The sequence below is a fragment of the Eschrichtius robustus genome, chromosome 1, assembly GCF_028021215.1.
Source record: "Eschrichtius robustus isolate mEscRob2 chromosome 1, mEscRob2.pri, whole genome shotgun sequence".
NCBI classification, from domain to species: Eukaryota; Metazoa; Chordata; class Mammalia; order Artiodactyla; family Eschrichtiidae; genus Eschrichtius; species Eschrichtius robustus.
The window spans coordinates 5,706,559-5,734,382 of NC_090824.1; the positions used below are offsets into that span (position 1 = coordinate 5,706,559).

Here is a 27,824-nt window from a genome sequence, read left to right on the forward strand (position 1 = left end):
CTCCCTCCCTCCCTCCCTCCCGTCGTCACTCTGCTGCTTAGGCGAGGACGGTGTGGCTTTCATGTTCCTCTCTCCAAACCTCAGGTGCCCTCGGGGGTGCTCGGGGATTAGCCCCTGCTTCTCTCCCTCACTTTCCAGTTACAAAAACAGTCGTTGAAAATAGGTCATGTTTCTTCCCACGCGCCCTGGCCATCTTCCCCACGCTCCGTGCCCTACTAGGGAGAAGAATTCAGTGCTTTGGAGTTTGTCATTCCAGCATCAAACTCTTCCTCCTCGTGGCTCCAGCCTGGCGATGCAACTGTGTATCCTCTATCCCCAGTTTCTACTCGGGGTGGGGGTGGGGGTGGGGGTGGGCGGGGGAGGAGCCGATTAGCGTTGGGCGCCACTTGCTGCGGGGGAGGGGGGGGGGCTTACCCCTGCCGTGTGTTGACTGGTGTAGGATCACTTGGGATCCTAAATGAAGGAGGTGATGTTTTGCATTTCCAAACGAAGGAGGTGATGCTTCGAAAGAAGAAATCCTTTTTAAAGTATGTTGACAGGTGAATTTTGCTTTTAAGAGCCTCCGAAGAGTTAACCCTTTAGTGACGGATCTGCACAGAGCTTGGTTGTGGTGTGGTTACAACAGCTGTATGCGTTCGGCAGAACTGGACACTGAAAAGTTTGAATTTTACCATGCGTAGATGATAACCTCTTCCTCCCCGATTTTCTTCTCCAAAATGACCCCACTGCTATTTCAAAACTGAAGGAACCAGAAATAATTTTGGAAAGGTTTTTCTTACCATTTTAAGTGAATGAATTTAACTTAAGAATGTAGCAAAATAAAAGCAGCTTTCCTCTGTACCCTAAAATTTGGCAAGACTTATTTGAACCACGATACATTGTGTCCATACAGTCTACTATGTATGCAGTCTCATCTTAGCAAATTAGTTGCTGGGGCTGCTGTGATTGATAGTTTGGAAAAGTTCCAGCATTTAAAGGAGTTTTTCTCCGGCCTAGGAAAGTAATTTGAAAAGCCGAGTTCTCAGAGAGCCGCAGAACAGCTTGTTATTGGGCCCCAACGGCCTGGGTTTTCCTTCTGCTACCCCTTCCTGTCTGCCCTCTTTTATATATATTCAAAATTGTAACTTAATGTCTGAAATGTAACTCTAGTCTGAACGAGTAAAATGGTTGTTGCTTCTCATCTCTTCTCCAATGATCCCTGGAATAGGAATGGTGTTGGACTCGCAGATTAAAACATTTATGTCTACGTGTGCTGTAGAAATGAAAGTTTCTGTTCAGTTCTGTCGATAGGAGTGCAATAAGATTGTCAGGAAGAAAGTAACACTTGCTGAACACTTTGGCCACGTTTTCAGTGACGACTAAACCTTTGCTTTAGAAGCCACTGGAAACTGAGAGAGCTGTGAAGGTTGTACTGAAATAGGTTTCCATTCTGAAGTTCAACCCCTGGAAAACTGTTTTGTTCTGAGAGCTCTGATAACTGGTCACAACCGTTTCCTTAAAACTTGCCGCTCTCCTGATCCAGAAGAGAATGGCAAAGGAGACGACAGCTGGAGGAGAGTGTCTACAGTATGCTGGAGTCTGCTCGCAGTAAATATTTAGCAGATAATCACTAAATTCAATGGAAACCAGGTACCTACTTTGTGGCGTGTGGAATTTTAGTAAAAATATGAGTGAAAACCTTACCTCCTGGCTCAGGGTTTCTCTTTCTTTTTACTAGATGTCAGTTTAGTTTGAAGCTTTCCAAATCTCTCAAAATGTTTGAATTACATAGTCTCCTTTTTTCTTATCACTAATCTGCAGTAGCTTTTAGAAATGTAACTAATAATACTGTATCTTTTTTGGTGTAGTTTGATGAATATCTATCACTGGGAGGTTTTTTTTTATCTTTAGAAACTGGTTTGTCTTCTCTGGCTTCTGTGAGGAGTAGGGAGGAAGAGTTTCAAGTGTGTTTTCTCTCCGTGTACGTCAGTCCTCGGAGTGGAACCTAGATTTTGTTCCCACACAAAGGAAATGGAGTCATTTATTACTATGGCATTAAACATTTTTAACAGAATACTGAAGAGTGAATATATCTTTATTCTTATGGTACTTTGGAAGTTGCTTGTGGCCAGTTAATTTGTTTTCTCAATGAACAAGAATTATATTTGGGCCCATTAATTTATCAGAAAGAATAGTTTGATTTGCTCTGCATCCTTTTTTTCTTGCTACAGTTGAAGAAGTGATTATCTTGGGTATCAGTTCATTCTGAGTCATATTTAAGCACTTAAGGTTGTCAGATTAAGGATTCCTTGCTTTAAAATTTTTCTGGTTTTCACTTTTGTTGCATATACAAGTGTCCCTTACTTGGCAAAATTGACTTCTGTACGTTGGATTTCCTTATGTCATCTCATTTTCCTACTCATAAAATTGGAGATTGTTAAATATTTTGATCTGCAAATATAATTTACATAATATTCTCAAAGTAAAAATAAATTTCTAACAAAATATTAATACACATATTATATTTATTTTATTACAAAGGAGTTGAGACTTGTTTTTTTTTTTTTTTAAGTCATTTTAATAGTCTTATGGGAAAAAAGTTGATTAACAGAATCCTTTTTGTTGTTAAATTCATTCAGTAACTCAAGCCAGAGATTAGCTGTGTAGACTCCATTTCCATTTGGGAGTTTCTTCTAGGTGTAGAAGTAAACAGATCGTAAAACCAGAGGTACAAACACAGCTATTGACAATTTTCAACTGAAGTATATTTGAATGGAAGAAAAATGATTCCAAATGATTATAAAATTCAAATACCAAAGTTAAGACTTTGAAAATTTTTTTCTTATTCAGGTCCTTTCCAAGTAGAAGTTAATTAATAATCAAGATAAGTCCAAACACTCTTGACTGGCAGTGGAAGACAAGTCCAGCTCTGAAGTTAAGATTTTGAAAGGGAGCTGAGTGATACTGATTACCAAGCCAGAGTAAAATTTTAACCTCTTACATGCGTAGGCTGAATAATGGGGGTACAGAGGGATGGGGGGGCAGAGGGACAGGGCAGGAAAAAGTGCTTTCACTATTTTTTAGAAGGACTAAAAAATTGTCTAGAGAATTAGATAAGCAGGTGTCTACATAGAGCCCTTAATAAGTATGCAGTATTTTAGCCTTATTACCTATCTACCATCCTGAATTTCACTTTCCACTTTGTTTACGATGCAGTTCATTAGAACATAACAAGGTCTAAAAATTCTATGACCAAGTGGTTTAAAGGTTTCAATCTCAGAAAATAGGCCTGACTCTTCAGTATCAATAGTTTTCTGTTAAGCACAGTTAAGAGAAAGTAAGGGTTAGTGTTGAAAAATACTCATGAAAGTTGCCTTTATCATAAAATTTGGAAGTTTTGTTCATGTCCCAAATTTAAGCTGAGGCCACTCCTTTGTTTTTGGACAAGGCCAGTGTAATGACTCTATAGTTTTAAAAGGCCAGAGGAGTAAAAGCTTTACATGGTATGTTTTACAACTGCAAAGGAATACTGTTATTTTGAATTTCAGAGATAATGAACCTTCAGAGCCTCCCTAAGGGGGTTGGTTTTGCACTGAATCCATGAAATACTATTGGGCGTCAGTGACATTTGACATCGAGCTGTGCTGATGAGACTCTGCTACCAACTGTCTGTCATGCTGCATAAATTTATTAACCTCACTAAACTTCGGCTTTTTCATCTGTAAAGTGGGCATAATATCTTTCTTTGTCTAGTGTGTAAAATGCTTACCTCAGTTCCTGATATAGGAAATGCCTGATGATGCAGTTATGATGAAGACGGTCATGTTGGGGGCCTGCCCCAGGGCACACACAGGTTCAACAGCCCAGAAACAAACAACGTGACAGCATGAATAATTGCATTTAGATTCCAAAACTCAGTTGTTTAATGTAGCACATGTATCTGGCTGAAGGTCAATTTACGTAACAAAGGGTGTAGTTGGTTACCACCTTATCCTCAAGACTTTGGGACCACGTCTCACTTATCGGTGCATTTCATATTAGATACTCAAGAAATGTGCACTGAATGCAAGCATGAATTCACTCATTCACTTGGCTGGTAGAAGAGTAAGGCAGTGTTAGCTATACTGATCTTCCTCGAGTTATGATGGGGTTGCATCCTGACAGCATGTTGAAAATATCATTGTCGAAAATGCATTTAACATACCTAATGTACCAAACATCACAGCTTAGCCTAGCCGACCTTAAAAGCGCTCAGAACACTTAATTTGCCTACAGTTGCGCAAAATCATCTAACACAAAGCCTGTTTTATAATAAAGTGTTGAATATCTCATGTTATTTTTTGAACACTGTACTGAAAGTGAAAAACAGAATGGCTGTCTGTTCAGAAGGGTTGTAAGTGTGTTCGTTGTTTACCCTCATGCTCCGTGTAACCTGCGGGGAGCTGAGGCTTGCCGCCACTGCCCAGCGTCACCAGAGGGTATCGCACTGCATATCACTAGCCTGGGAAAAGATAAAAATTCAAGGTTTCTACTGAATGTGTATGCGCTTGCACCATCTGTATTTAAGTTGAAATATCCTAACGTGAACCACGGTAAGTTGGGGACTCGTCTCCTTGGGTTGAATTTGGCAGTGGAGAGCAAAGCACTTTGATAACCATACCTGCTACATAACATTAGATATCTTTATTTTAAAGATGTTCAGGCTTGAGGATTAACGCAGATAGCCCCAGAGGTCTCTTCCAAACCTGATGTTCCACAATTCTAGAATCTAGAATCCTTATGGGAGGAATGTGGGTGGTTTGAAAGTAATTTCTTGACAGATTATAGCTAGCTGTTCCTTCACCCTTAACATTTTTCTTTTTTCTTTTAGAAAGCTATAATAGGAAATGGTTATTCATGATACTGAATGATTCTTTGCTTTATGAAGAGATTTTTTTGCAACTTCCTTTAAATAGGAGCCTCATTTTAAGTGTATTTACAACTTAATTCAATAGCAGTTTAAAACTAAGACTATTACGTATTGAAAAGTCAATGAAAGATGGTTTAAGCGTCTCTAAAATTATCATGTGTATTAGTGGAAATATAGCAAAAACATTGTAGAAAGCAAGTTTAAATCTCAAGTTTGTGTATATCTATATCTATCTACTTATCTATCTGTATATGTATATATGACGGCCCAGATTGTTCTGTATAAAGATTGAAATTTTAATTACATGCAGCTTATAGGTCTACATTCATCTTGGTATGTATGTAGCTACTGAGTTGAAATTAATTCCACCATCTTGCCTGTCTGCTTGCCCTGACTTCTTGGTACTTTTGAGCTGTGAACACATCAGCGTCTCCTTTGATAGAGATTGGAATGATGGGTGCTAGTTAGCCACTTGAACCTGTATAAGTTAGTAAGGCTTGACCCTGTTACTAGATCCTGCTACTGTGCAAAGAGAGGTGTTTCCAGTATTTCAGTTAACATGGTACCAACGCAAGGACCATGTATGCTCCATCAGTTTTTGTAGGAGAGAGAACTTAGCACAGTTAAATGCTTTTCAATTTGGGAGTGCTTTCATTTTCCTAGGCCGTCATCCTGTAGTTTGTGTATTTAATTCAATGTAGTAATCTGATCCTAATGGTCTGCGAAGTATTTTAGTGAGATTCTTTTCTTCCTCCGAAAGATTAGGCAGGCTTCACACTCCCTTCAAGTCCATTTACAGCTGGGAGCCTGAGGTGGGAGGAAGCCCTAGGACCATTCTCTCCCTTAGTCAAACCAGCTGTAAGGTTGGGAAGGTGCAGCATACATTGAAAAACAGATGCTGGGTTTGAGCTAAGGTTTTCTGCGTAAATTACCAAATAAGTATAATCAAAAATGTTTATTCTAGTTGTATTTAGTTGAAAGCAACTCAAGAATATCGCAAATATACATTCTTTCCGTTTAGAATTTTTGGGGGAAAGAAAAAAAAAACCCACACAGCTGAATTCCATCTCGGTCTGTTCAGTAGGTGTGAAGTATACTTTGTAAAAATGGGTTAAGTATCCCCCTCACCACGCCCACCACCCCATCAACCAAGTTCCTTAAATGCACTGTGTTCTTATTTCTCCTCACCTAGGCAGATTATGTGTGAAAGAATCACTTCACTGGTCAGAAGTGGTTGTTGATGACAGATGACACTTGCATATTAGCCAGCAATTTAAATAATAATTGAATATGCTATCTATTTTACTGTTTTCTAAAGTTTGTTGTATCTCTTAGGTGGAGAGATTGTTGATGGACTTGCTAAAAAGTTTATGGTGTTATAAAGAGCCAGATTTGAGGATTTTGTAGATTTTTAAAATATCTTGGTGAAGCAATGTAGATATGTGTGGAACTCTTAGCTTGCTGTTTCTTTTTATAGATGCCCCTTCCTTTGAAGGACTGCCACTATAATTGTTTACTGTAGAATCCTTTTGCCTGTCAATCCTGTTGCTTTTCTACGTATTATTTTCTTTTGTCTTAAGTATTGTTTAAGTCCTTTTTTACTGTATATTTGTTTCCCCCAGATAATTCATTAAGAATTTGGAAATTATACCTGCTTTCGATCTAAACTTTGGGGGAAAAAAATCTTTCATTTAGCATTGTACCTTTGGCTAAAATTTGGAATTTAACTTTGTGTGTGCATACACATATCTAATTTAGCACATCTTTGTATTTTTCTAATATACATATTTGAAATAAATATTGAAGATAAATATTTGGTCTTTGTAGGAAGTTGATGAATTAAACTAATAGGTAGTGTTTTTCCACTGAGAGCACTAAGAATGTTCAGGAAACCTATTTGGCTCTTTCATTTGTTGAAACTTGGAATCTAGCCCCGGATTCAGCTGAACTCACAATGAAAATTATTCATTGTATGTAACAAGTTTTTGAATCATAAATGAACAGGGTAGGTAGTTATTTTAAATCCATGAAGTTGGGGAAATCTTTGTTAGCTAAAAAAGGCAGAAGGGGGTTGAGTTTAGGAAACCACTCAGCCTGGATTCTAACACTTTCTCAGACTGAATCTTAACATCTAGTCCTTCTTCTTTACCTGTACTTTATTCCTTACCCCGCTCTGTTTGGTTACTTTGCCCGCACACTTTAGGAGTTATCCAGGCTGAGTCCTGGGTCCTCACCTCCTCATCCTTGAGGCCCGCAGGGCTGGCTGTCCCTCATCTGGCTGTGGTCATCTTCTGCAGCGGCTGGTGTGGTCCTGGCACGTGGATGCAGGAGACCTTGTTTAGTTGCGAATGTGCTGGACGTAACACAGGGTTTCAGGTTGAAGCCATAGGTCTGCTGCTTGTTGGCTGTGGGCTCTTGGCCAAGTCATAGCCATGCCTGAGCCCCTTGCCATGCCAGTGGTCACCACTGGCCTCTGCAGGCTGTGGCGGGAACGTGTCTGGCCAGCGCAGAGAGCCGTACAGATGCTCGTGCCCCCAGTCACAAGTGCCCCCGGAGCTTGAAGTCGTGCTTGAGTCGCACTCTTCCATTTCTATTGGAAACGGACTTATTCCTGCTTGGTTGTTTTCTAAGAGACCAAAAACAATTTAAAAATTCAGTTTGTGTTATTGGAGAGATTCTTTTATGAAATTTAATATCTTAAAGCTTTTCTAACAACAAACTACGGTTTCCCAAAGGAAACTATTTTTTAAATGTGAATTTTATATGTATAAATTTATGTTTTGACTTTTAAGAGTCATCCTAGTTCTTAGAAGTAGTAGTTAAGTATTAAGTAAATGTCTCATTTTGGCTACTGTTCTGTCACTGGTGGGAGAATATATCAAAATGGTTCCTTGCTGTATAATCTTACTATCGTGATGGGAAATAAATCTTACCCGTAAGTAACACTAGTAAATTCAAATAAGATTTTCCTTCATTCAACAAATATTTGACCCTCAACTGTGTCCGTGGCACCATACTAGACCCTACAGATAATTTAGAAATGGAAGCTTTGGGTTTTTTCTGCCACAAGACAGAAACCCACACCAGTGGGTGAGGTAGGCATGTAAATGATGTCACCTACAGCGCGTGAGGCCGTGGAAGCTCCAGGGCTGAGCTCTGCAGGGTGTGGAGTGGGGAGGGGGCCGTCGGTGAGCTGGGGTTTGAGTCAAGACTCAGACACCTTCACCAAGGGCTGAAGGCACGTAGGCTGCAGAGAAGAGGGAGCGTGGGATCAGGGGATGGCATGGGGCCGAGGGCTGAGGGAGCTGGCAAAGGGTGGCAGGAGGGCCTGATGCTTTGTGGGGTGAAAAGAAGTAAATGCGGGGCTACCGCCTTTGAGGTACTTTTAGGTAGGGTGTCACACAAGTACAAGAAGAATTGGTGCCAAACCATGTCGAATCCAGAGGCAAATGAATCTTATAGACATTGATGGCTGTAAAGTTCAGAAGAACGGCTGTTGGGCCATAGAACTGGGTACAGAGAACCCCCGACCTCCAGAAGCGTTAGTTCTTCAAGTACACACTTAAGGCTTGAGGACATGCCTCTGATTCAGTGCGCTGGGGGCTGAGTAATTAGGAGCTCTGGGACAGAGTGGGTCCAGGTGACTGGAGGCTTTCCTGGGTGGGGTCACTGTCAACCTGGTTTCTGGGTAGAGCAGATTAAGAGCTGGTCTGGACCTAGGATCCTGTACCCCAGGGAGGTACATCCCCTGGGGACAAGGACAGCCATCTCCCTACCCCTCCTTAATTGAGAAGCAAGTTAATGCCTACTGGAAGATTCTTACTGTCCAACCTGGGCAAGCTGCTTTCTCTCTTTAGGGCTTATATCCCTGTGGGAGGGAAACAGTCCAAAGAGAATTCCAAAAGACTGATCTCAAGGTAAGCCAGCCTTTAGCATCTGTTAATCACCTTGAACTTGACCCGTTCTTACTGATTTGCATGGAAGTGAGGGCTGCATGGAGGAGCCCAGAATTTCTTCAAGGCCATGGGGGACATTTTGACTGAGTATGTGAAAAATTTTGCAAGGAGGAGACGGGTAGCAGAGGGTAGCTTTATTTCAGAAAAAGGGGAGAACAAGAGCAGATCCTAGAGCTGTGTAGTGTAAGGGGTGATGGGAAGAATAAAGCCGGGCAAGTAAAATGGGGTGAAGCAGTAAAGGGCCCTGAGGACTGTGCTGGGGAGGTTGGGTGTCACCTTAGAGCCGTGGAAAGACCTCGTGTTGAGCAAAAGAAGCCTGCATGTTGTATAATTTCATGTGTATGTGAAGTTCAAGAACAGCTGCTCTCCCAGGTGCTAATTTCCTGATGTGTTTTGAAGTTTCACCTGTGTGGTATATCTGTACCTGTTACTCAGTGGGGGCAGATTTAAGTGGTAAGGGTGGGCTTGGGCAGGGAGAACGCGGGACACTTACAGTCTAAGCAAGAGGTGAATTCAAGACGAGCAGGTGGCCTGAGATCCTCAGGGGCGTTCCCGCTTGGCCGGATGTTGTTGGTGTCGGGTCTGGAAGACCTGTCCGCCCTCCTGCTCCCTGCAGAGCCCTGTGCTTTTGCTCTCCGTGTCACAGAAGCAGTGCGGCAGTGGCCGAGCACAGGCTTTAGAGGCAGGCAGACCTGAGTTCTAACTGCACCTCTAACCTTGGACAGAGATGGAGGGCTTCACCTTTTTTGAGACTGTCATCTAAAAGATGAGGCTAATACCTACTGATTAGAGTGTCCGGGAAGATCAAATGAAGAGATGATCTTAGCCCAGTGCTTGGCAGAGGTTAAGGACTGCACACAGGGTCACTACTGCTGCTGTTTTAATTAACGATTGTTATCTCAGGACAGGTATCTAGATGCCAGAGAGTGATGGGAGTTGGAGGGATTCCTGAGGGAAGACTTGGGGTGGGGAGGGGAAAGGGGCTGCAGGCAGAGTGAAGAAGCCTGTTTCGTAGCCCTCGGGTCCTCGCGCTGGGGGGACTGACGGGCGGGGGGGTGCGGCTGCCTTGGGTTCACTGTGCCCCAGGCTGCTAAGAGGTGGGAAGGGTCTTGGAGTTCCTATCGGAGTGATGTTTTTGAGTTGTTTGGCGCCTAACACACAGAAGGTCACGCTGGCAGGGAGAGGCCGGCAAGCCCATCTCTGACGGCGGGCTTCACAGTTCTTCCTGCCAAGCTATATTTGGAAGTGTGATTAAAGCCCTACTTTCCAGGCTTACTGGTAGTCTTAGTTGTTTTCAGGTCAAGTTCAGTGGTCCTCCGCAGAGATGCCGTTGGAAGATGTGGAGAGGGCCTGGTGCAGAGAAGAGCGGCAGGTACTCTGTCCAGGGCTCTCAGCCGTGAGCGAGTAAACACGGGAGCTTCCTTCTCGTTTAGTCCTTGAGTTTAAGGAAAGGTGCTTAAACCACTCCTCCGCCTGCTCCCCCCACCCCACACTTTTTTTTTTTTTCCTTCTTCTTTTGATCTCAAAATAACTAATTCTCTTTGCTGCCGAAGTTTTAGGTATTGTTACCTGTTCGCTTGTGTTCCAGGGTGCCTGGCACTATATGTTCCACTCTTCTGTTTTAGAAGGCTTTTTAGATACGTAAGTTACAGAGTACACTTCATGCATCAGACGCGTCAGAGAAGCTACATAAGATAGCCCTTTAATGGAATGCTATTTTCTGTTGTTTTAGCATGGCCTGTATTTGCGTGGAGTCATTGCCGTGGAATCAGTGATCAACTAGACTGTGGGAGAATATGCATTTTCAACCTTTTGTCCCATTACAGCTCTCCACACTGCAATAGTCATTTCTCTTTGTAAAAAACAAGTAGGTCAGAGTTTGCCTTTTGGTTCTCCCTTGAGATTAATTGTAGCTTGTTGGCGAGGGCTCCGTGGAGCGTCATTGCGGTGTGTGGTATTCATTAGTGTGTGGATGGCTCCAGTCGCTTCTCTGGGGGGATCTCTCTCCATCTTCCTGGGTTGTCATCCTCAAGCGTTTCTGTCTTAGGAGGAATGCTCGGATCAAAGTCCTCGGGCAACAGTTGCAGCCCTCCTGCAGCTGGGGGTCCTCTTTCCCACCGCTCCCCACAGAGACCTCTCCAGCTGGGGTGCTGTGCCCCCTGCCCTGCCATGTGCTTCCCTCATTCCTGCCCTGCCTTTGAGTTGCCCACCCTTTCTTCATACATCCCAGTCCCTTTCTTTCTTCAAGACACATCTCCTGACTCGCTGCTATAAAATGTTTTCAGACAGATGTTGTAACATCTCTGCCCAGTGTCCATTGGTGCATCCCCTGCCGCACTGTCTCGTCTGCTTGTGGCGTATCCTGGCCATTTCTTATTTGTTAGACCATTGAGGGCTCCAGGGTGGTTGAAGTGCCAGACTGGGAGGTAGTGGAGACCTCTTTCGAGGGTAGGGTCTGCCATCGACTTCCTGTGAAACCCTGGGCAAGGTACTTTGGATTTTCCTTGAAACAAGATTAAGGAATTGAATTAGCTCTCTGAAGTTTCTTTGATCTCTAAAATGTCTTCAGCATTTGTCTAGAGAGTCTAATCTGTTGCTTATGATATAGTTACTCTTTTTTTAAAAAATTTATTTATTCATTTATTTAATTTTTTGGCTGCATTGGGTCTTCGCTGCTGCACGTGGGTTTTCTCTAGTTGCTGAGAGCGGGGGCTATTCTTTGTTGTGGTGCGCAGGCCTCTCATTGCAGTGGCTTCTCTTGTTGCAGAGCACAGGCTCTAGGAGTGCGGGCTTCAGTAGTTGCAGCACGTGGGCTCAGTAGTTGCGGCTCACGGTCTTAGCTGCTCCACAGCACGTGGGATCTTCCTGCACCAGGGCTTGAACCCCTGTCCCCTGCATTGGCAGGCGGATTCTTAACCACTGCGCCACCAGGGAAGTCCGATATAGTTACTCTTTATGGGAAATTATTCTTTTAAAGCAGAGGGAGGAGAGAATGTATAGGTTTTTGTGGCCATGTGATAGTTTGTGATACATGAATGTAGATGTAACTTTTATCTCTGTAGTATCACAGAATACTAGGATATACAATGAAGTCTACGTAATTTGAAAAAAATTCTGGAGTAAAACTTGCTTCTACTATAGTTTTTGTAGGTGAAAAGGAACGAACTTTTCTTCCAGAGACTACAGAGCAGATTTTTGTTTTCACATTTGAGTGCCTCCAAATACTAGTATTTGTTACACATTGCTTTTTCTGGAAGGAAACTTCAGGATATGGCACCTGTGAGGTAAGATCTTAATGTCTCAAGGCTGAGCCACTGCTGTGCCACGTTTCATTACTCAGTTTTGTTCTTTGGAAACGTAATGCTTTTCTCTTTGTTTTTTCTTTTTCTTCTCCGTAGTCAGAAAATGGGTAAGAAGAGTCGAGTAAAAACGCAGAAATCAGGCACTGGTGCTACAGCAAGCGTGTCCCCGAAGGAAACCTTGAACCTAACTAGTGAGCTGTTGCAGAGTAAGTCTCGGCTTGGCCTTCCCGCCTCTGTGTGGGACACGTGTGTCTCTCTCCTCACACCCCTGCACCGCGTGGGGGTCCCTGGTCTGGGGAGCAAGAGGTGAAACAGGCTTCTGTTCAGATCCCAGCTTGTTTAGCCATGGGGCCTGGCACGTTACAGATCTTCCCCAACCTGCAGCTTCCCCGCCTGTAAAAATGGAGGTACAGTACCAACAGGTACCAACAGGTAACTTTTACCTAACAGGTACGGTACCAACTGTAACTATGGTTAAGGAGGCTTGGACGACAGAACGCATGAATGTAGAGCTGCTATAGCATAACCACCGCCCACCCGCACCGGTGGGCCAGGCCAAACGCCACTGCTTTTTAACAGTGCGGCCTCGGACCAGTTCCTTAACCCAGCTGAGTCGCAGTGTTTGCGTCAGTAAATAGAGTGTCTTGAGCCCCACGTGAGCTATGGCACGTGAAGGTTGAAGGTCATTGGGCCGTGAAGCCAGAGGTGAGCGCGGCGTGCCGCTCAGAGAGCAAACCGTAGGAACTGGGTTCCCTCCCCTTTGCTTTCAGTGATTCGTATTAGTTTTCCAATTTCACATGTGGAGGTTATCCGTTCTTGGTTCTAGGAAATTAAGTATCTGTTAAGTGCCGGTACTTGCTTTAGCAAGTTAGTGTAAACTGGTAACTTCTTTTTTTAAATTGTGAATTTAAGTTAGTGCTCTGTATGTTTCAGATTTAGCCGTGGTCACTCGATTAACTACGTTTGTCTCATTTTCTTGGCCCCTTATGTTTAGATTATGTGACAGGCTAACCCCCAAATAAAAATGTAGCTTTCTGTCCCTGACAGAGGCAGGCAGCAGCCAAGTCAGGGTCAGGTCCCCCGCCCCGAGTGCTCCCATCCTCCCCTGTGGGGTGCCCCCTAGAAGGTCAGTGTGGGCTCCCACAGAGCACGGCTGTGCCTGCCCCTCCCCACCTGTCTCTCCTGCTAGACTACAGGCGGCCTCAGGACAGGCTCCTGTATTCTGGGGCCTCAGTCAGTGTTTGTTGATGGAAGAGTGAAGTAAGACTGGTTAACCTAAGTTATGAGTCAATGCATAACTAGTTATTGTTAATTATTATTAATTTTTTAATTAATTTTTATTGGAGTAGAGTTGCTTTACAATGTTGTGTTAGCTTCTACTGTACAGCAAAATGAATCAGCTGTACGTATACATATATCCCCTCTTTTTGGATTTCCTTCCCATTTAGGTCACCACAGAGCACTGAGTAGAGTTCCCTGTGCTCTACAGTAGGTTCTCATTAGTGGTTTATTTTATACATAGTATCAATGGTGGATATGTGTCAATCCCCATCTCCCAGTTCCTACCCCCCCAACCCCTGTTGATTATTTACCACATCTAGTCTTCTCTTTGGGGAACAAAGGGGGCCAGGAGGTTTATCAGGAATGTGGGTCGGGGTCTCTCTCTTTAAACTGATACTACTGTTTTAAAAGGTAAGGGCCGCTGACAGGCCGGGTGCCCGGGGTGCAGCCTTCCACTGCCATGGCTCTGGTCTTGGCGGTAGGTCTTTCGGTTTTGGCCCGACAGAATCTTAGCTTCTTTTTTAGCGGCAACTGTGCCATCTCTTTTTGTAACTCCCCCAGAGTGCTTATTATAGAGCCTTACACATGGATGTGAAATGTTTGTTGACTAATTGTCCTTATGTCGAATTTAACTGGTTCCCTTAGGGAGCCATTGTTAGGGAGTTTAACTAGAAAAAAATGTTGACTCTTAATATACCTTCTTTTCACCATCCACAAGAGTTTTCAGGGAAATGTTTTGCATTTTAGCTTAGCTTTTTAGATTTTCCTGTTACGAGTATTCTGAGGAAAATTGATCAGAGCAGCAAGAATGAGGTAGATGCAAGTTAGGTGCTCACACTTGTGTCCTGTGGTCACAGTGTAATATGTGGCCTGGGTGGTTTCAGAGGGTTTACGTGCTTTAAAAAGTATACCTGGTTTATGGGCTTCCCTGGTGGCACAGTGGTGAAGAATCCGCCTGCCGATGCAGGGGACACGGGTTCGAGACCTGGTCCGGGAAGATCCCACATGCCGCGGAGCAACTAAGCCCGTGAGCCACAACTACTGAGCCTGTGTGCTGCAACTGCTGAAGCCTGTGTGCCTAGAGCCCGTGTTCCGCAACAAGAGAAGCCACCGCAATGAGAAGCCCGCGCACCACAACGAAGAGTAGCCCCCGCTCGCCACGACTAGAGAAAGCCCACACGCAGCAACGAAGACCCAATGCAGCCAAAAAATAAATATAAATTAATTAATTAACTAATTTTTAAAAAAGTATACCTGGTTTATACTTTTCACCTCTGTCATCACGGCTATAGTATCTTTGTCCTTTAAAAATAAACCAACAGCAACAACAAAACTCAGATCCTCTTTCTTCTGAAGACTAACAGGTGAAGCTGAAAGAAATGTTTGCGTGCCATGGTTTTTGTGTTACAGAATGCAGTAGTCCTACCCCTGGCCCAGGAAAAGAATGGGAAGAGTATGTGCAGATCCGGTCTCTAGTTGAGAAAATACGAAAAAAACAGAAAGGTAAATTTCCTCAAATGATCATCACATTTTAATAATATCCTGTGGAAACCTGGCATAAGCAGAGAGGCTTTGAGAATGAAGGTCTCGGCATCAACCCTCAGGCCTCCGTGCCTGTCTGGCTGGTGGTTGTAGAAGGGCTCCTAGATATTAGGAGGGAAACTGCATTGGGAAACGCATCAGGATTTTCCCCATTTCTGAGGTGCCGTTGCTGCTTTGGAAGGGGTAAAAATGTTGAGCTTCAGCGGGGCCAGTTTTTCTATCTGGGGACTAAGATGGTATAACTTTCATTTATTTTTATTTTATGAAATACATATTTAAATTTGTTTTTGCATCCTGTGTTTCCTTTAGGGTTTGAGGTCAGTACATGGTGTTGTGTGGTCAACACACAAATATATACGGATTGGTTAATGTCTTGTCAAGATGTACGATGAACTCAGATATGTCTTGATTTAATAAGAGATGTAGTTATATTTCTCAAGCTGTGTTTTTCCAGGGTGTATTCAGTAGGCATCTTAATGATTCTCAGGCTGGCAGTGGGGCCAAGTGTCAATTCAGAAAATCGTATTCAATATACCTATTGTTTTTGTGCTGTAAAGCACAAAAAGTAGATTTGTATGCAGGCCACACGGAAGGTAGAAGGAGAAAACATAATAAGGAGCCTGCGTTTAGAAGGATGAGAGAACTTCTTTGACTCCCCTTTTATTTATTGCCATGAAAGTTAGTGGGAAGACGGTTTGTTTTGTATTTGCTGTCTTAGGGAGTCTTAGGGAGTAGTTTTACCGCTCTCCCATGCACATCTGCAAACATGCAGTCTTTAGGTTAGATAGTCTCAAACCCTCAGTGGGGACGGGTTCTTTTATAATGTGTTAATTTGCATTAAATGGTAAACTGTGCTAATCCTGGCTCACCAAATTGGTTGCTGAAAAGTTTTTTTATATCCTGAGTTTCTCTGCTGAGTAGAGACCATTTACTATAACTGGCACTGAAGTTAGAGCATTCACTAGTTCTCAATAAGGGAAGAGTAAATTCTGTTTTAGAGTGTCCCTAACAAAATCAGTTTTCTCCATTTAGCAGGTACCTTTGCAGACCTAGCCTGGCACGGCCCCAGGCCAGGCAGTCCCGCTTCACAGATCCAGTTAACCATGAATTGTATCTTGGGGACATGGCCACAGGCCCTGGGCTGGGTTCTGTGCCCAGCACCTCATGTGGTCGAAGTTCCTGTTCCTCTCTCTTTATTCCTCAAAAAAATAATGATTTTTCCTATGCATGGATTTTCATCCTTTTTGATACTTCAAACGTGCTGAAAAGTGCCGAAAATAACACCTAAGCAGCTACTATCTCAATTGGATACATGCCAGAGTCTTGTCGGTTCAAGTTCTTCTTTCCTTCCTTCTCACCTACTGGTCCGATCTCTTCCCCTCCTTCCGTGCTTTGATTGGTTCTTATATTTGTTTTTAAGAAATTAGGCGTTTCAGGCACAGCTGAAGCCCCACACTTCCATCCCACTCCCTCCCCTCCCCTCCCCTCCCCTCCCCCTCGGGGGGGGGGTTGTCTTTACAGTGAATGTGTTTCTGCTTCACGTATAACCCCATACAAATAGATGGTAGTAATTGGTATTTTAACAATTTACGTAAATGGTATCATACTACTGGACTTTCAGAAAAACAGTGTTAAGTTTTGTGTTTCACTTACATGATACATACAGGTCCTGCTCATTTAAGTTGCTGGACGAAATTCAGAGCTCTCCAGTTTTGTGCTCTTAGAATCAGGGTCTAGGGCTCCTCCTTACACACATCTCCTTGTGCATGTATGTGAGCTACTGATTTTTGTTTTCATGGGAGTTTTGTTAAAGAAAGTGTGCACATGAGAGATGGCAGGTTGCTCTAGAAACCTGCAGCGGTCATGAAGGCTTTCCCCATCCCTGTTATTTCACCTAATAGCACCTGACCGCCAATATTCACATCACCTGGGACCAGCAGCTACTGCTCTGTAACCAGCAGGGCGTTCAGGATTTTAACTCACCTTTCCTGTCACTAGTTAAGGTATGTACTGTGACATCTGGTGGTCAGTTTTGATTTTTTTTTTTCAAGATCGGAGTCTTATTACTATTTCTAGGTAGGTTAGTTCCAGTGGTCTGTTTTTTATTTTCTGAGAGCAGCATGACTGATATATGTTCTAAAAGTAGCTCTTGTTTTCTAAAACATGGATTGATATAGGTCTGTCTGTTACTTTTGATGGAAAAAGAGAAGATTACTTTCCTGATCTAATGAAATGGGCCTCTGAAAATGGAGCCTCTGTTGAGGGTTTTGAAATGGTGAACTTCAAAGAAGAGGGCTTCGGTCTGAGAGCAACAAGAGATATCAAGGTGAGTTTGTAGGTGAGCTGCTGGTCCGGGAGCGGCTCTGAGAGCGTCTGGGTGGTGTGGCGTTGAGGGCCCAGGACCTGGAGACAGGCGTCTCGGGCTTGTCCTGAGCACACCGTGGGCGTGTAGGCAGCGTGCAGCCCTCGCTCCCGCTCCCTGACCCGCAGTCTCCCAGCTGGCCTTGTGGTCCTGAGGAGCCGCAGCCCAGGGCTCTAGACAGCCCCTCCCAGGTCGTCCTCCTTGGAACTGTGCTGTTAACCAGTGAGTGGGGCAAGTCGGGTCACATCTCTGAACCTCTGTTAGGAGACCAGAGAACATGCCTCGCGGGCTTTTGAGATTTGAGTGAAGGGGAGGATGTGGGCTTGGGCGGTTGGGAGGGAGAGCACACAGGGCCCTGTGATGGATTGGATGTGGGGGGGGGTGTGGAGGATGGGCAGTGTCGAGGATGCGGACCGGTTTCCTGGAGTGGGTAACTGAGTGGCTGGCAGTGCCACTTACGGAGACAGCAGCAGCAGAGGGGAGGGGAAAGAAGAAGAGAAATATCCATGCGCTAAGGGACAAATGCTCTTCTCCACGCTCGGTCCTTCCTTCCAGATGAAGGGAGCAGCAGCCCCCGGCGGGGCTCTCAGCCTCTCCCTGGCCCTCGCTCATGCCGCTCCTAGAGAGGAGGTGTAACGATCTGATGGTTTTGGAAGAAGGATCTGGGCTTGGCCTTTTTCTCCGTGGGAGCTGGTTGCCATATGTGTTCTCTCCCCTGCTCTCTCCACCCTGGGAGTTTTACAGGGCGGGCCACACGTGGGGAGGCCTGTCGGGGCTCCAGTCCTGCCTGTAACTAGGTGGGGAGTCTGTCTAATTCTGGGATTCCGTAGGTGATATTTTGTGTCACCATCTGTTGTATTCTTGTGTCTCTCTCAGTTGGTTCAGAACTTGGGTGGAGGAAATGGATGTTATTTATTTGGGTCCCTTCAAACTTCCAGCAACATCTCTGGTCAAGTCATAGTTTACTTTTCAGTGATACCTTGATAAGCCATGCACTGGTTTATTAGATACCTGTTAAATATCTAGTGTGTGAATAGTACCTTGCTTGTTATTATACCATGCTTCCAAAAACACCAGCGTCTCTTCCTTCATGAGGCTTATAATATATAGTAAGGGACAAGACACACATAAAAATAAATAGTAGACCTTGGTAAAAGGCAAGAGTAAACCAGCTGTCACACATTTTTCTCATCTCTGATGAGAAGCATCATTAGTATGGATGCCGCCCAGAATATCTTAGTGGTGGTCCGTCTTCACTATGTGCATGTTTTTTTAAGCTTTATTGAGGCATAATTGATATACAAAATCACACATATTTAACATATATGTTTTGATGAGCTGGGACATATGCATATACCCGTGACACCATCACCACACTCAAGGTACTACGTTGATGTGCATGCTTCAGGCAGTATAGACACACGTACAGGACTTCCTGAAAAGAAGCATCTCATGTTGCCAAAGTAGTGAGATAATGCCTTGGGAAAAAATTAGTAACCAAAATATGTCTTACGGGCTTGTGCTTTCGCTGGTATCTGTGTGCTTTAAGGTCAAGCATGTGGAGGAAGGAATGTTACTCTAGCTTCAGAAACTCAATAGCAATTCACACTGGCAGGTTAGGGTTTTTGTTGGAGGTAGAATTTTTTTTTGTTTTGTTTTTAGAACTTAAGTACAGCAAAGAATAAGTAAACACCCTTGTGCTGTATTCCCAAATTGTTATATTTGCTTCGAATTATAGTTGGAAGTCGCTTTTTTGATTTTTTTTTTCCCAGTGTATATAGTTTTTCTTTGGAAACAGCATTCGAAACGATGCTTCTACTCATTTAACTGTAACATAAATGTTTACATTTAAGGGTGTATTTGATAATTAGAAATGAAATGCTTATAGGCAACCTTAAGTTGTATTTCATTGTGATTGGATTTCTGACCATAGATGTAGCTGGATTGACGATTGTAACATGTCTTGGTGATTCTACTATTATTTTTTTCCTCCTAGGCAGAAGAATTATTTTTATGGGTTCCACGAAAATTACTAATGACTGTTGAATCTGCTAAAAATTCAGTGCTGGGTGAGAATAATTTCTGTTTGTTCAAAGCAGAGCAAAAATGATAAAAATATATAAAATTTCATTTTGTGGCGCTAGGGACCGTATTTGGTCGTTTTCTCGACTAGTGAAACATTTCCCAAAATCCACATGAAGTGTTTTCCACACTTGTGATCTGACGTAGTAGAAGAATGTCAAAAGAAGAGGGCACCTTACCTTAAATGTTACATGACTATCAAGATATTCCTATAACTGTAATATATGTTTTGAATGAGCACTTTTTAAAGCAGTGTGTGGAACTGATGCTGTTACCTTCTGGGTTAATTCAGGGCCCTTGTATTCTCAAGACCGAATTCTTCAAGCCATGGGAAACATCACACTAGCCTTTCATCTGCTGTGTGAGCGAGCCGACCCTAACTCTTTCTGGCAACCCTACATTCAGACCCTCCCCAGCGAATACGACACCCCTCTCTACTTCGAAGAGGATGAGGTTCGCTACCTTCAGTCCACACAGGCCATACATGACGTCTTCAGCCAGTATAAGAACACAGCGCGGCAGTACGCCTACTTCTATAAGGTCATCCAGGTGAGCGGCTGGGAGCTGTTTAGAGGATGTGTCACAGGGTGGGGAAGGAGGGAAATTGATTGCTTAAATGTTCCACCTAAACATTTTGCTTTTTAAGGTAAAAGGCATCGAGTGCATTGTTTCTGTTTTTACAGAAATGTCACTGAAATGTGATTGGAATACATCTGACTTCCTCAGTGCCCAGTGTTAAAACAAGCAGCGGTTGCTCCTAAGTTATGAAAGTCACTCCATTTTTCTGAAAACGAAAGACAACCATGGACTTTTAGAAGCTCTACAATCTATCTAGTACAAAAAGATATGCCCCATGTCTAAATTTTCCAAGAAAATGAAAGTCCACTTGTGGGTTCTTCATACGTATATTAGTAGTAAAATATTGACAATTGATTTCTTTATGTTTTGCAAAGTGTACTGTGTATTAATTTTAATTAGTTCTAAGTAGAAGTGTCACATGGAAATCTCTATAAGGTCATGAACATTTGGATTACACCTGATTGCTCCTTGCTGTGTTTTGGCAGTTCAGCCAGCGTTCTTTTTCCTTTCCATTTGAACAGCATTCAGACGGCTGAGGGCCAGTGTCAGGGTTCCCTTGGGAGCTAAGAAAGGGCGAGTGTCTCTGCCTCCTGACTGGCCCCTTTCTCATATGCCCACGAATCAGCTCCTGGACTGCTGTACCTAATAGGTGGCAAGTGGGAAAGTGAGCTGCTCCCTTTCCCTTTTCTTTGGGTAATTCGATAACCTGGATTAGGCTTGATTTGGTTGTTCCTTAGCTGGTCTGTCTCTGCTATGTTTTCATTGCTACAGGAAATAATGTTTTTGTGTTCATCATTTAACCTTACAGCATGCTTACTGCACAAGAATGTTACACTCAAAATTATATCCTCCCCTGTATCAAATACTTCAAATACATAAAAAACTATGACTCTTGTCTTCAAGTAGAAATCGCTGTTTTTCTAAACTTTAAACTTCAGGAAGCCTTTAAGAATTATCATATAATATGTATATAGCATTTGTTTTGAGTGTGCTTGGTTTGAAAAATATTGATGGAGCCAGACCAAAACTCTGATTATTCGGTTAGTTTGCACTTACAATCCTGCAGTCTAAAGTGTGACGTGGCTCTTCGTGACCTGAAAGGGTTGTGCTTTTATTCCTAGTTCTTAATTGTGTTTCTTCAATGACTAATAAAAGCGAAGCTGACCCTAGCAGGTCTAAGCCTTTGTCATTTCCTATTGTTAGGCAACAAACCGGAAACCAGCTCTTTTCACGAATGTGTTTCTCAAATCGGGGCTGTGAGATGGTGAAGGCTGGCGGCCTACCCCGAGAGGAACTGCCTCTGTGGTCAGGTCGAGGGTTCTGGAACGATGCCAAGTCTCCTGACAGCTGGCTTGGCGTGATCTTTGGATTTTCATTACACTCACCGGTCTGTTTATTTCAGTATTAACAAAGTAGTGCAGTCTTGCTTCAAGGTTCAATGAGATTTGAAATGACCGTGAGTCACTAAAATACTCTGTTCATTTTGATGGAACCACCTCATGCCAGGTCTCTTAATAACCCTCTGAAATAAACCCCTTTAGATGATGTTTAGGTGACCGAATTATACCACAGTCTGTGTAGTAAATAGTATTATTGTGAACATCTCAGGAACTAGAGAACATTCTAAAAATAAACTTTAATTCAGAAGTTTTTCTGAGAGTAATAAAATTCTCACATGACTAACAAGAACAATTTGGATAACTTATAATGAATCCAAATATCCTTTTTAAAAAAACAACCACAGTCTTAAAGCATTAATGAATCTATTCATTATTCCTTTTTAGTATTCCTTTATTTATTTATTCTTCCTTTTTATTGAAAACTTGAATTAATAAATGTGAAACAAGGTATATCCAAATGTGGAATTATCAGACAATCAAGTGTTGGCTTTTTTGCATAATTAAGCCAATCTTGAGTATTTGAAAATAATGGTCGTGATTTTAAAAATGGGTGAAGGGGGTCAAAAGGTAAAAAGAAAAAAAAATATATGCAGAATCATAAATTTTAAAAATGATTTAAAGATGCAGTCAAACTACTTTTCTTGACTGTCAAAAGCATCAAACCGAAGAGAAAGCAAGGTGTGTCTGTGACCACGTAATAGCTTCTTCTGTTTTACATCAGTGCATCTCAGCTGGGCGGTTGAGAGGGTGTGTGCCCTTGAGAGAGTATTTGGTAGCAGTTGGAGACAGTTTTGATTGTTAGGTTTGGGGAGGGGGGGAATGCCACTGGCATCCAGGCTGGGGTTGCTGCTGAACTCCTCATGATGTGCAGGGCAGCCCCCAAACAAGGAATTGTCCAGCCCAAAATGTCAATAGTGCTAAGGCTGAGAAACCCTGCTTTGTATTTACATATAGAGGACAGAGCACCTCAAATACCTATGTGATTCCAGAAATCACCATCAATCCCTTCTAGTGATTGGATGCCTGGGGCCTGACTGACATTGGTTGCCGGTCACTGCCCCCATGTCAGAAAGTCTTCATGGGCCAGTTCCAGATCCCCCCGGCTTTAGCTGCTGCTGTAGCTAGGAGAATATATATATATATATATATTTTTTTTTTTTAGGAGAATATATTTTAAAGTGCTTTTCTGCTGGCTGTCATTTAACAAACATCACTTCTTTTTAAAAACTTACAAATATAAGACTAGGTTTGGAGATGTTTGACTTGTTAAGGATATAAGTACAGGGGAACAGAGATTGAAAAAATCTAAGTGTAAAATTCAGATTACTCTTTACAAACACAGACTTGGACCAAGGAGTCGAGTCGAGATCCTTGAAATTGCGTTTTGAAAATGAACTTTATGTGGTGGGCTATCATCAGTTCTCCACATAAGCTGGTGAGAGTTCAGTCAGGAAGGGGGCATTTAACTGATGGGAGGGGAAGGACCATGTGCCCCGAACGGGGCAGCCCTGACTGAGGGTGGTTTCAGGAAGGGTCGAAGCAGCAGTGGGATAATCTGCCCAAGAGAGAGAGGCCGCACAGAAGGAGCCTGAGCTTTGTAGTCAAACAAGCCTGAGTTGAAATCCTAATAAATATATTTATTATTAAATTAAATATAATTTGGCATTTGTTGCTTTACCCTACCCCTCTGTGTTTGTCTCATGATCTGTTAGGTAGAAGTAGAAGACCCATTTTTCAGTGTAACTGTTGTCAGCCCAAGTTGGGCTGTTCATCAAAGCCCCCAGCACAGTGCCGGGCTGCAATGCCTGTGGCATGAGGAAACACCATGGAGGTCGCGGTTGAAGCCACCCCAGCCAGGGCGGCATGGTAGTGGAGAGGGTGGGCTCTGGAGCTGGCCTGCCAGGGTTCAAATCCCCACAGCATCATTTTTGCCAGGTCTCTGTGCTTCTCTTTCCTTTTCTGCAAAATGAGATAATACAGCACCTGTCTCCCAGGGTTGCTGAGTGGACGACATGAGTTGATCTACGTGAGGCCCTCAGTACAGCGGTACTTGTCATAGAAATGCTCCATTTCTGTTACTGTTTTGTGTTTTGATCCTTCAGGCCATACCGTTTGGTTGTTTTGTGTTTTATTGTTTTAAGTTGCATCTCCCCTGTCCCTGCAGTACCTTATGGTAGTATTTCTTAACTTTCCTACTAAAAACTCCTATTGGCCACGGATAATGAAGGGTATTCCTGCAAGACTAGGGCCTAGACCCAAGTGACTCTTCACAAACTCATATTGCTTCGATCTCTCATGCTTTTGTTGTTACTATCATTGGTTTTTTATCTCATGTTTTTAAATATTAAGAATTCGTGCGATTGTTTATGTTTGCTGTGGTTTAACAATCACGTGGAATGACTTACTATCAGGTCAGCCTGGCGCTGTAGGAAAACAGCCCAATTTCTCCCATGACCCCACCTGCCTGTGCATCCCTGGAACCCACATTCCAGCGGGAGAAGCATGGCTTCATGCGAAGTAAATGCCATGAGCCCCACGGTGTGGTCAGTCTAAGGGTGGTTCTTTTTCAGTAAAAGAAAATGTGACAGTCACTTAACGTTGGTAAAAATAAGCAGCAGAAGAGATGATTGCAAATTGAAAATACATCAGAATGAGCTTTGGCAGAAAATTTCTTAATCGATGATTTGATTTCTGTGCCTGTTGGAATAGGAACGCGAGGCAGCCCAGAATGAGACGTACTGCTGAGACAACCAGGGGGTCCAGGCTGTGGAGGAGAAGGTTTTTGCGTAAGAATTCACGACAAAGAAAAACAGATTTAAGCACGAGTTATCTTTTTAAAAATCATATTTTGAGTCTAGCTGTTCTTCTAGTTTCAGGATGTTCCCAGCCCCAGTGCTTATAGAAGTCATCAATAACAATTGAGAGTAAACATGAGTGTTAACACGGTACTGCTGTTATTTTATGTGTCATGTTTTCTCACTTCAGTACCAAACCATACATCTTATGCTTTTCCAGGCTTGGATGTTGGGCTTTTTCTCCTTTTTAGTAGACAGATCACTTCAGCAATGCATTATCGCTCAGGGGAGAGTGAGTAGGATTACAGCAGTTCATGTTTAACATTTTCAGTACAGCGACGTGCCCTCAGTTTGATTTTTTTTTTTTTTTTTTTTTTTTTTTGGCATTGTAGCTCTTAACCTTTTTCAGGGTCTTGGGAACCCTCTTCCCAGAGACATGTGTATGTGTGCTATAATCACAAACCTTGGCATACCATCTGGGGGCTCAAATTCCAGAACCTGATTTGCAGTTTTTTGTTATGACTTCCAATTTAAAGTCATTTTTCTGGGGATGCAGACCAAACTCTGGTCTGAGCCGAAACTCATTCTTTTTCTCCTGAGCTGGCCGCTGGCCTGAAGGTCTGCCAGTCCCGGCCCGGCCACTGTCTCCTGGGGGCACCAGCAGTGTGACGCAAGCACGGCTGGTCCCTGTGTGGTGGCGATCCCAAGTCCCTGGGAGAGGAGCACAGAGACGTGTTCATAGTCATCTTGCTTCAGCCTTTAGGATGTTTGTTCTAAAAGAAAACTGGCACTAATACTGACTTCTAGGAATTATAAATGCCTTTAGGTAAATTTCTCTGCATTGCATTCTTAATGTTTAGAGAAACCTCTCTCTCTCTCTCTCTCTCTGCTTGTTGTTGCCTAAGAACTAGGAAAATAATTTCCTCCCAGCGTATTTTCTTGGTCAAAGGCTTTTGAGTGCGGCCGCTTGGTAGTTCAGGTTACTTTCTGTCTTTAGTTTGCTTCACAGAGTTGGTTTAAAAGTCTTTCCAGGCCTCTGCTCGTCCTTATCTGTGCAGTAGCGCTTGGGCTTCACGGTTCTTTAAGGTTTTTACATTGTAACTGCATTGTATTCTTCTTGAGATGTGCAGTATACAGGGTGTCCTTTAGGTATCTAACAGATGATAGTATGTAACCAGAAGCTTCAAACTCAGGGAATTTTTTGTGCTTACCTGCAGTTAAGATCTCACACCTGCTGGTGAAACATTCTACTGCAGCTTCATGGTTGAGAAATGTCAACCCCCAAATTCAGGAAGCTGAATTTAGAAATTGTGGCTCAGCCAAATGCTGGAAAAGGCTTGTGGGGATTGAGAAGCTGAGTGGTGGTAGAATTTCTTCCTGTCAGTTTGTGAAGGGGGGCGCCAGGGAAGAAGAGAGGATTAATAGTAGAGGCAGAACTTGGCCTTTAAAACTGCTGCAGAGCTTTAACCTATAAAAGTACACCTGACAGACCAGGACATTCCAAAGTTCCGCTCCAAGGTGGGACTTTTGCATGGAAATATATGACTAGTTTTGTGATAGAAATCAGTGGGGAAAAAAGTAGGATTTGGCTTAAACCCAACTTTGAAGTGGTGAAGAAGAAACGAACAGATCCTGTGAATGAGCTGTTTGTCTAGTTGATAATCCCATGTAGTGGGCTGGGCACTGCGATGTGGAGTTAAGAGCTCCCAAGGTTAAGAGCTCTCTTGGGATGCTCACATTTTCCTGTGCTGTTGAGCTTGAATGTGATGCTCTTTTAAGTAAATTCAAGTGTACGGGGTTTAACAGCATAGAGGCATATCTATAAAATTACTATTTTCCCATTGATCTCATTGTTTAAGTGATTTATCGCACCTTACTTGGGTCTCCTCTTTCTATGCTGATCGAATCTGAGAGGTGCAGGGGAAGGGCTGATGGAGAGACTCCTGTGTGTGTTAAGTGCTGTGAATTTTATTTCAAGGCTTCCGCCTTTCCTGCCTAATGCTGCAGGACAGGGGGAGGCTGTGTTAAGTTGGCCGTCCTCCCGGACCGGCAGCTTCTCCCACCTGGCCAGGCCCGTGGTGGCAGGAGACCCGCGCTGCCAGACTCACAGCTTGCTGCAAACAGGGCCTGCCCAGAGGCCAAGGAAGGTGCCACTTCTGGTTCTCGGCATCCCGTGGCAGTTGTGGCTGAACGTCAGTTGCTGTCCCATTTCTCGCTGTTCTCCTTGTCCCTGACGGAGCCACAGGAGACGAGCACAGACGTGAATTTTTGCTGGAGATAGGTTTACCTCTGTTTTCCTGAAGCTCATAGAGAAGATCTGATCATGCATGTACATAGAGAAATCTGATCATGCATGAGGCCTGCAGGAATGAACATCAGATTTGAGTAAAGCCCCTGAGCCTCAGCATACTTTAAAGATCCAGCGCCTTGACACGTGCAGGCGATGTACGTGGGCATCAAATGCTGTCCTAGACACGTGTGGGTGCGCGTACTCGAGAGCCCCGCAAGGAAGGGTGTGCACTTGCGTTCATGGAACTTGACTTCCGCTGGTAGCTGAGGTGGTGGCGGGCACCCCCGGTTTACGTGCAGGTTTCCTCCACGTCATCCCTGAGGCCATGGGGAGCTTGGGGGGCTCTCCGTAGCCGGCTTCTCCCTCCGTTGGCCCTTCCCCTCTGCCTAGAAACCTGTGTAAGGGTCTTCCTTCCAGATAAACCAACCCACCTTCTCCTCCTGACCTTGGATTCGCTCCCCTTTCTTTTTGTTTTTAGCCCATTGTATCCTCCTGATTGTTCATCCAGCTACTGTTTATTGAGGATCTCAAGCGTGAGGCACCACACCTGGGGACCGGGACTAATGTCCCTGGGGGTACAAAGAGGTGTTTTTGAACTTTTTATTTTGAAATAATTTTTTCGACTTAGGAAAAAGTTGTAAACATAGTACAGAGTTGAAAGCCTGGCCGTGATCACCACCTCCTGGATACCCTGCTCCTGCCCTCATTCCCACGTAAGTTCCCTCCCAGAGGCACGTGTGTTCCGTATGTGACGCTCTCGTTCTCAGCCAAATTCTTGACAATGTCGCAACTCCTGACACAGGGTGGGGGGTATGGGATACCGAGGAGGTGAGTCAGAGGCGATGGTGGGGATGAGAGAAGGCGCTTCAGTGGCTGGGGGTATCAAGGTAAACGTGGCTTCTGTGGTGAGGGCACTTTTTGGAGACGCAGGATGTGATGGGGAGAGAATGATGCCCTCTGATTCCAAGCTGTGCCTGGAGTCCGAGGGGCCTCTTCCCATCCTGTGAGTCGTGTTCTGTGCCGGGTGCCCTGGAGCACTGGCCAGACCGGGAGGTGGGAGTGGCTCCTGAGCTTGTTGTATGGACCCGTGGTCACTAACAGAAGATGCTTCGTGGGGACAGAGCTGCCCCATCGGGGTGACCCTCCCTGGGCTCTCTCCTCAGGGCTTTAGTCCTGACAGTCACCCTGTGAGGGAGGCAGTGTCCACCCTCCCTTTGCAAAGGAGCAGTGCGAGATGTGGGGTTCCCAGGCCCGGGTCAGAGCAGGCCGGCCGGACCCCAGCCCTCCCAAACCGGGGTCGGCGGCTCACAGTCTTTCTCCACGGCTCTTTCTGGTCTTACTTTTGGG

The 27,824-nt window shown here is 43.9% G+C and overlaps 1 protein-coding gene across 3 annotated transcripts in view; it reads left to right on the forward strand.

Moving 5' to 3' along the window:
- SETD3 (SET domain containing 3, actin N3(tau)-histidine methyltransferase) overlaps positions 1-27,824 on the forward strand; it is a 71,430-nt gene that overhangs the window by 635 nt on the left and 42,971 nt on the right. For 2 of the 3 annotated variants that reach the window (XM_068540735.1, XM_068540753.1), the window contains exons 2-7: positions 11,986-12,128; positions 12,243-12,352; positions 14,838-14,930; positions 17,147-17,295; positions 19,328-19,400; positions 19,706-19,962. In XM_068540735.1, coding sequence (XP_068396836.1) covers positions 12,115-12,128; positions 12,243-12,352; positions 14,838-14,930; positions 17,147-17,295; positions 19,328-19,400; positions 19,706-19,962 — 696 coding nt within the window. In that variant the 5' untranslated portion in view covers positions 11,986-12,114. The remainder of the gene's footprint in view (positions 1-11,985; positions 12,129-12,242; positions 12,353-14,837; positions 14,931-17,146; positions 17,296-19,327; positions 19,401-19,705; positions 19,963-27,824) is intronic. The other variant, XM_068540745.1, reaches the window with a different exon arrangement.